Raw genomic sequence first — 10,568 nt, forward strand, 5'->3', positions numbered from 1 at the left:
CATCACGTTTCAAAATAAAATGTTTTTTTGGAATTTTCCAACAAATAATACAATAATCTCTAATATATTTATGCATGGGTTCATTTCCTACTCGGTTTATTTTTATCCCTATTGTTCATTTCTTTCCACTACACCAACCTTTTTACTCAATAAACTTCCAGTCCATACTTAATACACGTTTCTTGGTATTGTTTCCTTCATTCTACTTCTTGGAAAACTGAGACTGAGGTCCTATAAAAGGCCAGTTTTTTTTGGTTTGAACAACATTCGAGTTCTCCTGTTCCTCTGACGTTCAGAACCATGGCCCAGTCTCCACTCCAAGAAATTGAAACCCGAAGTCCTGGATTGATAGTTTTTCCATTCGCCAGTGGCAAAAATTACGCAGCTACTCTGAACGGATTTTATTACGTTCATCATTCTTCCGGTCTCCAGAAACACACAATGCGGTGAGTTTGTAATCTCTATCAGCTAACTTAGGAAATATTACATGGCGAAGTTTCACATATTTATGTAACGATTTTTTTATTAATTGACAACCATTCTGTTTTCTGCGTCTACAGGTGTACCCGACATCACAAGGGCTGCCACGGGAAGATTAACTTGACCCCATCCTATAAATCGCTGATTTCGGAGACAATGACGGGACATAAGACCCACAGCCATCCAGCTGAGCCAACCTACTGCGAACGCAAATACGCTGCCTGGAAGTTGAGATCTACGGCCAAGTCCAGCAGAGACCCTACATCGGCCATTGTTGCACAGCAACTGCAAAGTGTCCCAGTTGAAGTCCAAGGGTCCTTCCCCAAACTCAGTTCTTTGCAAAGGGTCGTGCAAAGATCTCGAGCTGTATAGGGATTTCCTATGATAAATGGGACAAACCGTGCTGATCTTCCCTTGCTTAATGGACTTTTCTTTACGTCAGCTAAGGAAGACTTCGTGAAATGGGATAGCGGGAAAAATCATGACCGGATTATTTTATTCAGCACGGATTTCAATCTAGACTGTTTTCAAAATTCAGCCCATTGGTTCGCAGACGGAACGTTCCGAACTTCTCCACTTTTATTTGACCAACTTTTTGTCATACACGGACTTCGAGGAGATGGGCATAACACTATTAGCGTCCCATTAGTGTACTGCCTCACACCCAACCGAACAGGTGCCACATATGGGCGAATTTTCAGTAAGCTGAAAGAGCTAAGGTCTGGCGTAAGCCCCTTATCCGTTAAGGATTTTGAACAGGCATCAAGCAATGCGTTTGCGAAATATTTTCCCGATGCAGAACAGAGATCTTGTTTCTTTCACCTCCGGCAGGCTAACCATCGCCACATACAACGCGATTCCGAGTTGCTGAAAAAGATGGCCGACGGACGCTTCAACTTGCATGTCAGGACTCTGATAGGGCTTGCCTTTGTCCCACCTGCCGACGTTGTCGCGGCTTACGACGAGTTAGACGCAAGCCCATTTTTCTTGGAAAATAAGGACGTCCTTGACTCATACATGGACTATTTTTTGAATACCGGGATTGGCGGATTCGATCGTCGTGGAAATAGGAAGAAACCACATTTCCTGATTCCTCTGTGGAACTGCCGAGACGCTGTATTACAGGGACTACCAAAAAACAGACTTGACTGATGAAAGAGAGAAATATATTGTGATTTTTGCTAAAAAAAATTCTGCACATTTATCGTTTGCACATTTATCGTTTGCACATTTATCGGGCTGCACATTTGTCTGGCTGCACATTTGCCGTTTGCACATATGTATTTGCACATTTGTCGTTTGCACATTTGTCTTTGCACAATTGTCACCCCATCATTTTAAGACAAATTGCAAATATCTAATTTGCATATGCATGTACACGTATCTCTTTTCGTGGACGAAGCAAATTAGTAATGAGATCCGGTTGATTGAATCATTTCATTGGAACGAAGCGTCTTCAAATTTCGGGAGCAGCGATCACAATTTGATTGAGAAGAGCAATAATGATTAAGTGACTTGGGTCGTCTGTAAAACGATTGGACCACATATGCTCTCATTTGGGCCTTTGTTTCTGCATCGAATCGGCCAAAAACAATCTGGAGTAGCAGGTCTCATTTCAGGGCAGCCAAGTCACGGAAATGTTATATATTTTTGTCGAAAAAATTGTAAAGTTTTGACGCTGAATGTGGTAGAATTATATTTTGAAAGTCTACTTATCATTTAAAGATAGAAAGACATTCAACTGCTTGTTATGATTTTAAGACAAAAACAAAATTTGCAAATATTTATATTTTAGTCGGAAACATTTGTAACTTTTGACGCCAAAATGGTTAAAATTATATTTTGTAGTTCTCTTCAGTATTTAAAGATCTTTAGCTTCATTGAGGGTTGTAAAACAAATCTAAAATTTTCAATGGATATGCATCTCTTTTCGTGTACAGGTACATGAGCTAAATTAGAAAAGAGATCCGGTGTAAAGTTTTGACTTCAGATGTTTTAAAATTATATTTTGCAATTTTATTTAGCATTTAAGGATCTTTAGGCTTTTCTAGGATTTTGAGACAAATACATAATTTGCATATGCACACATCCCTCCTAGTACATGAAACAAATTAGCAATGAGATCCAGTTGATTGAATCATTATCACACTTTTTTAGTTGTAATGAATAATTGTAAAAGCCATTAGTCTGATGAATTAGGCAGTTTTGGCGTCAAATGTGCTAAAATTGTATTTTGGAATTCTATTCAGCGTTTTAAAATTATTTTAGACAAATACATAATTTGCATATGCATACATCTCACTTAGGGCTCATGTACACAAACCTAACTACGTTTGATTGAATCATTGTCACCATTTTTGTCGTTGTACTGAATAATTACGGAAATGTTTTATACTTTAGTTCGAGAAATTGTGCAGTTTTGGCGTCAATTGTATTAAAATTATGTTTTGTAAGTCTATTTAGTATTAAAATGCAACTCTTTCTCTCTCAGGGTATGTGATTTTAAGACAATTACAAAATTTGCAATGCACCATATGCACAGATCAATTTTCGTGTACGCGAACAAAATTCGTAATAAATTCCGGCTGATTAAAATATTGTTATAATTTTTTGCTGTTCTGAATCAATTGTAAAGTTTTGACGTCAAGTGTATTAAAATAATATTTTACAAGTGTACTTAGCATTTAAAGATCTGAAAAGTTCTTCCACTTTATCCAGTCAATTTTTAGTGTGTTTTGTCCCAAAAAATCCATCCAATCCGTAATCCATTTATTCGGGTTCATCCCTCCTGGTTCCAATAATAATAAGATCCGGTTGATTGAATCATTGTCTAGATTTTTTGCGTGCTGAATAATTGTAAATGACATACAAATATTTAATATCTTACAATGCGATGGCGTGAAGTGTAACCCTCCGATTTGGTTGAAATTTTGAAATTACGTGGTCCAAGTCAATACAATCAAATTTCTTGAGGCAGTTTGTGCGATGGTCAGAATTTGAGAAAATATTTGAGGTTAAAGTTGAAAAATAGGCGATTTTTAGCACGGGAAGGGAATGGAACTTGAGTTTGCTTCCTCCGCCTGGTATAAATCGCCCGTTTTTCAACTTTGCCCTCAAATATTTTGGCAAATTCTGACCATCGCACAAACCGCCTCAAGAAACGTCGTTTGCATTGACATGGACCACGTAATTTCAAAATTTCAATCAAATCGGAGGGTTACATTTCACACCGTCGCATTGTTAGTCGGAACAATTTGTAAAGTTTGGACGGCAAATGTGTAAAAATTATTTTATGGAAGTCTATTTAGCATTTAAAGATCCTTTGTCTGGAGTATTTGTAATCTTTGATTTTAAGACAAATAAAAAATTAGCAACGCATACACATCTCTCTTTCCGTGTACACCACTCAAATTAATGATAAGATCGAATTTTAACTGAATAACTCTGTCACTAGGTTTTTGCTGTGCTGAACAACTGTGATAGTTACGGACATATTTAATATTTTAGTCGGAAAATTTGTAAAGTTTTGACGCCAAATGTGTTAGAATTGTACTTTGCAAGTTTATTTAGCATTTAAAGATCAATAAATTTGAAAAGGTTGATGTGATTTTAAGACAAAAACAAAATTTGCATGTGCACAGACAAATCTCTGTTCCACATGGACGTATATACACACGAACCAAATTAGTAATGAGATCGGGTTGATTGAATCATTTCATCATTTGAACATTTAGCATTTAAAGATTCAAAGATTTTAAAATTCCGGTGATTTTAAGACAGAAGGAAAATTTGCATGCGCAAACAAATCCATTTTCCACGTGGGCGTATGTACACAGAAGAAAAATTAGTAATAAGATCCGGTTGATTGAATCATGACGCGTCCTCAAATTGGGAGCAGCGATCAGATCGCAATTTGATTGAGAAGAGAGAGGAAGAGCAATAATAAATAAGTGACTTGGGTGGTGGTGGGGTCGTCTGTTGGACCACATATGCTCTCATTTGGGCCTTTGTCTCCGCGTCGAATCGACCAAAAAGGCAACAAGTAATCTGGAGTAGCAGGTCTTATTTCAGCCACGATACACACGACAGGACAACAACCTCTCGCATAATCGAATCAAAAATGGGTTGGATTGAAAGGGACGATGTATGTATGTTCTTTTTTTTGGGGGGGATGGTGATTTTTGGTGAACCCTTTTATGGGGATGTTGTGTCCGTCTGGAGGATGATGTCTGTCCGTGGATGGAGAATGGCTTTGGAATGGATGAGAATTCTTGATTGCAGTTTTGTGAAAAATGTGGTTCTATTTTTTAAAGAGAAATTTGGATATGGAAATTTATGTGTCAGAAATATGTATATTTTTAGAGAGGAAGTTTTAAGTAGTTTTAGTACCAACCGTATTTTCGGGTGGGGATTTCAAAAATTCTAGATTATTTCGACCCTCTAATTGTGCAGATGAGGGAGAAATTTGGAAACTTAAATTTGGGTTTTAAAATCACGTTTCACCCTTTTGCTACATTTCGTAGTTTATTATTCTTGGGGATGAATCATTCCTTTCCTCGGAAATATCAAGTTTGATCCTTGTTTTTGAAAACGGGCAGATTTCTGGATCCAATTTGACCCTTTTTGTTTCGTAGTGAATAAAAATGTGTGGAATTGAATTGCGGTGGAGGAAAAATTATACTTCCTCCTCTTCTGCCCATTAATCCTTTTGTGTGCAGGGGCGCAGCAGTCTGTCCAGTCGTAACGTTTGGTGGCTCATATTCTATTCCATTATATTGTTGGATCTGGATGGAGAAGAGGAGTCGATAAATTAGGAGAGAGAAAGAGAAAGGACCTCGGCCCCAGGCTTGATTAAGTATTAACGAGCTACGAGTTTGTTCTATTTGTGCGAAAAAGGATGTATGTATGACAGCAGGTTGATTTTTTTGGTGGGGGTAGAAAAAGAAAGATGCGATTTTTCAGATTTTTGGGGGTAAAGTTTAAGAAATTAGAACCTGCGTATCTGCATTTTTCTGATTAATTGATTCACAAAATAACAAATTAGTTTTGTCGTTAAACATGACAATTTCCGGATTTTATTGTTTTAATTATTTTAAAAATATTTGAAGACAAGATTCCCTTTTATTTAAGAAACTTTTGATTGAAGATGCGTAATTACAAGAAAATCCATTAATTCTGAGACGTATTTACGACGCGGGGTTAGATACGAGTTTGTTCTATTTGTGCGAAAAAAGATGTATGATATAGCGGTGGATCGAAGTCAACCGGACAGGATTTCTACGCGCCAAAATCACGTGCCCATTTGATTAACATTGGAGGCGGGCCGAAATTGCAGGTTTATTTCTTGGTGGGGCTAAAAAAGGAAGAAAGAAGGATGCGATTTTTTAAAGATTTTTGGGGTGAAAATTCGCATACTTCGAAATGAAGCTGCGATTTTGATGTTAATTAAATGATTTAATAAAACTTGATGACATTGAACCATGAAAATTTCTGGATTTGATTATTATATAACAGGTTTAGCAGGTTGAATTTTATGGTAGGTTTGGTGGGGCTTAAAAAAGAAATAAGCGATTTTTTTGAGATTTTTTTTGTATGAGGTTTATCAACCACTTCGAAATGAATACGTGGGTATCTCGCTTTTCTGATTAATTTGATGAAAAATAAAAATAAAGTTGTGTCGTCAAACAGTGACGTTTTTGGTATTTTGACAAATTAAAAAAATAATTTTAGAAAAATAATTTTAGAAAAATAATTTTAGAAAAATAATTTTAGAAAAATAATTTTAGAAAAATAATTTTGTTCTATTTGTACAAAAACTTTTTATTAACGTCCGCCATGACCACCTAATTTTTTGTGGCTAGTTTAATGACAAAATAAGAATTAAATTTTGTCGTTAAACAATGACAATTTGTGCATTTTGTTTTAAACATATTTTTAACACGAGGTTTCTGGATTTTTATTATTTTATGGCAGCAGGCTGATTTTTTGGTGGGGGTAAAAAGACGTGATTTTTTTATTTATATTTTTGGAATTAGAAATCGAATACTTCGAAATGGAAACCCACATATTTGCATTTTCCTGGTTAATTGAATGATAAGATGAAAATTAAGTTGTGTCGTGAAATAGTGACATTTTCAGAATTTTATTTTTATTATTTTTATTTAGAAAAAAATTTAGCACGAGGTTTCACTTCACGAAATTTTCGAGCAGGACGCAGCTACCTAATTTTGCTTTTGATAATAATTATATGGGAACAATCAAGCTATGACGTCAAACAACACCATGTTCTGCATTTTATTATTTAAAAAAATATTTTAACAAGAGGTTTCCCTTTATTAAAATAAATGTTCGATCGGAAAATCAAGTACAAACTGCAATTTGGTCGCTGATAATGAACGTGATCTGCGTTTTCATTATTTTAATGATAAGATAAAAATTAAGTTGTGTCGTGAAACACAGACGTAAAAGAAATTTTAACACGAGATTTCTCTTTATTTAAGAACTTTTCGATCGAAGTATTAACAAGGTACGAATTTGGTACGAGAGCTTGTTCTATTTGTGCGAAAAAAATGGCAGCAGGTTGATTTTTTTTGTGGGGTAGAAAAAGAGGGAAGGATTAGATTTTTTGAGATTTTTACAAAATGAAAACCTGCGTATCTGCATTTTTCTGATTAATATTATTATTCTGATTGCCAAGATAGAAATTAAATTGTGTCGTCAAATAGGGACAATTTCTTGGTTTTATTATTTTAAAACCGCTTTGATACGAGGCTTTATTTAGGAAACTTTTAATTGAAGATTGAATTTTTGGTGGGGGTAAGAAAGGGATGCGATTTTTAGAGATTTTTGTAGATAAGATTCTTTGAGACGAATACCTGCCAATCTAAATTTTGGTTACTTTTAAGCCGGCGTGATATTTTATCTCCTCGCTCTATTGAGCGAGAAAAGCTCTCGCTCTGCATTTCCTCTCTATACTACGCATGAGTCCAGAACTCTGACCGTATTTTTCACTTTGAGAGTTTCAAAGTGCACGCAAAAATTTGAAATTTTCACAATATAATTATTAATAGTTTTGCAACAAATTACCATTCATCGATAAGCAATTGTGATTGTAGATTTATTTATATTAATCAATAATCTCAATATTACCGAAATTTGCACAAATATTGATTAATATAAATAAAACTACAATCACAATTGCTTATGGATGAATGGTAATTTGTTGCAAAACTATTGACAGCTATATTCTGAAAATTTCAAACTTATGCGTGTACATTGAAACCCGCAAAGTGAAAAATGATGTAAAAATTGTACTACTTTTTGAGATTAGTCTCAACTCGTCATAGAGTATGTGTGGCGGGAAGCCACCACCACACACTCTTCCCACTGGAAACCACTAAAAATGTAAACAACTCAAGATGAGTTTTGCAGTTTTTTGCAAATAATTCAAAATTCCCACCGAAACTCGTGAACTTTTTACCCCACCGAGTTCATCAGTTTCGCCACTATGTGATGGTTAAGGATTTGTTTAACATGAAATATAGCCAATTCTTAATGATCGGATAAAAATTAATTTGCGTCGTTAAATAATGACAATTTCTTCATTTTATTATTAACAACGTTTTTTAACTGAGGGTATTTACTAATTAAGATGATTTAAGATATTTAAGATAGTTATGTAAGATAAATAACAATGCGATAGTGTGAAGTGTAACCCTCAGATTCGTTTGAAATTTTGAAATTACGTGGTCCATGTCAATACAACCAACGTTTCTTCAGGCAGTTTGTGCTATGGTCAGAATTCGCCAAAATATTTGAGACCAAAGTTGAAAAGCGGGCGATTTTTAGCAGGCGGAGGAAACAAACTCAACGTCAATTCTCTTTCCGTGCTAAAAATCGCATATTTTTCACCTTTGCCCTCAAATATTTTGGCCAATTCTGACCATCGCACAAATTGCCTAAAGAAACGTTGGTTGTATTTACATGGACCACGTAATTTCAAAATTTCAACCAATTCGTAGGGTTACACTTCACACCATCGCATTGTAAGATATACTCTATTTAAGACACATTGTTGTAAGAAAAAGCTGTCGGGGATTTATTCCCAAATTTTGCCAATTGTCGTAACAATATGCCCAGGGGGATTTATTCCTAAATTTTGTCACATTGTTACTTTATTTTGTTATGTAACTTTATGGGCGTTGCGCCCGAAAAAGTTCAGTGAATAAAATTATACATACATACGTACATACATACTCTATTTAAGATAGTGCATTTAATTCGGGGACGTATTAACGAGTCAGCCTTTTGTAAGAAAGTTTGTCCTATTTGTGCGAAATGTATGGCAGCAGGTTAAGTTTTTGGTAAAGAAAGAAAGGTGCCATTTTTTATATATTTTTGGGGTAAGCTTTATGAAATATTTCGAAAAGAAGACAGAATCTGTATTTTTTTGGTTAACTCAGTGACAAGATAAAAATTAAGTTGTGTCGGCAAAGTGCGACATTTTTAGGAATTTATTATTTTGCTTTATTTAAAAAATCCTTTGAGATTGATGCGATTTTTATGAATGATGTTTACTTTTATAGAAATTAATGCCTGCCTACCTGTATTTTTGAGGTGAGAAATCGACTCTTTGGAAATGAGGACGCTCGTATCTGCATTTTTCTGGTTAATTAAATAACACAATAAATATTAAGTTGTGTCGTTAAATAGTGACAATTTCTCAATTTTATTTTTATTAATTTTAAAATAATTTACGATGAGATTTTTTCTTTTATTTAAGAAATTTTCCACTAGACAAAGACAAGATCTATAATTTTGTAGTTAAGTAAGAAGTATACAGAAAAAATTAAGCTGTGTCAAACAAGGACAATTTTTGGATTTTATTCTTTTATGTAAGTTTCTGTTGGACAAGAATCTGTGATTTCGTCAAGGATTTTAGAAAATCTGCATTTTCCTTGTCAATTCAATGACAAAATGAAAATTAAGTTGTGTCGTTAAATAATGACAATTTCTAGATTTTATTTTTATTAATCAAAAAATAATTTAAGATTAGGTTTTTCTTTTACTTAAGAAATTTTTTACTTATGAATTGCAATATCTACAATTTTGTTGTTAGTACATATATTTAAAAAATTAAGCTGTGTCATCAAACTGGGACAATTTTTCAATTTATTATTTTATGTAAGTTCCGATGGATTTTGGGGTTTTGTATCGGCTTTCGGATAATCTGCATTACTCTGGTCAATTGAATGACAAAACGAAAATAAAGTTGTTAGAAAGTGACATTTTACTAAATTTAATCAAGAACAATTTGAACATGAATTTACAGTCAATCTGAAATTTTGTTTTAAATTGTAATAATTAAATGGAAAAAAACAAAGTTATGTCGTCCAACACTGACATTTTCTGCACTTTATTGTGCAAAAACTATTCTAACATGAGATTTCGCTTAATTAAAGAAATTTTCGGTTGGAAACGAAGTCGGTTTATTTTAGTACGGAATTTTCTATCGGGAAACAATACAATCTGCAAGCTGTTTGGCAAAGATTTGCATTTTTCTAGATACTTTTTATGAGAAAATGAGAATTAAGTTGTGGCGTTAAACAGTAACATTTTATTTTTACAAAACTTAACCAAGAAAAATTTTAACACGAGGTTTCACTTTTTCTACTAACCCCAGAGTATTTGAAATTTTATTTTAATGGTAATAATGTGGAAAAATGAAATTATGTTGTCAAACACTGACATTTTCTGCACTTTATTGTGCAAAAAACAACATTTTCGAATGAAATTTCTCTTCATTTAAGAGATTTTCGATTGGAAGCGAAATCAGTGCAATCTATAATTTTTTGCGAGAAGTAGGTATCTAAATTTTTCTGGTTAATTTAATGATAACATGGAAATTTCTTTATTTTTTGTTAAAAAAATATATTTTAATACAATATTTCCCTTTTTTATTTAAGGATTTTTTATTGAAAAACAATACAATCTACAAGCTCTTTTTCTGGCAACTTTTATCTCTTCGCAACTCAACAAAATAAATGTTGAGTTGTGTCGTCAAACAGTGACATTGAATTTTTAGGAAA

General features: G+C 33.8%; 1 protein-coding gene across 2 annotated transcripts; it reads left to right on the forward strand.

The window, feature by feature from the left end:
• The first annotated feature begins 245 nt into the window (after positions 1-245).
• Positions 246-1,671, forward strand: LOC118438707. 2 transcript variants are annotated; one of them, XM_035859303.1, is made up of 2 exons: positions 246-446; positions 561-1,671. In XM_035859303.1, the coding sequence occupies exon 2, from the start codon at positions 862-864 to the stop codon at positions 1,630-1,632; it is 771 nt and encodes a 256-aa protein (XP_035715196.1). In that variant the 5' UTR covers positions 246-446; positions 561-861; the 3' UTR covers positions 1,633-1,671. The 2 variants fall into 2 exon arrangements, with proteins under 2 accessions (XP_035715196.1, XP_035715197.1); XM_035859304.1 differs by having other exon boundaries at positions 247-446.
• The last annotated feature ends 8,897 nt before the right edge of the window (positions 1,672-10,568 follow it).

The sequence above is a fragment of the Folsomia candida genome, unplaced genomic scaffold, assembly GCF_002217175.1.
Source record: "Folsomia candida strain VU population unplaced genomic scaffold, ASM221717v1 Fcan01_Sc024, whole genome shotgun sequence".
Classification (NCBI taxonomy): Eukaryota; Metazoa; Arthropoda; class Collembola; order Entomobryomorpha; family Isotomidae; genus Folsomia; species Folsomia candida.

Coding starts and splice junctions, on each gene's coding strand:
- LOC118438707 (XM_035859303.1), top strand. CDS start 862: ATGATAAATGGGACAAACCGTGCTGATCTTCCCTTGCTTAATGGACTT.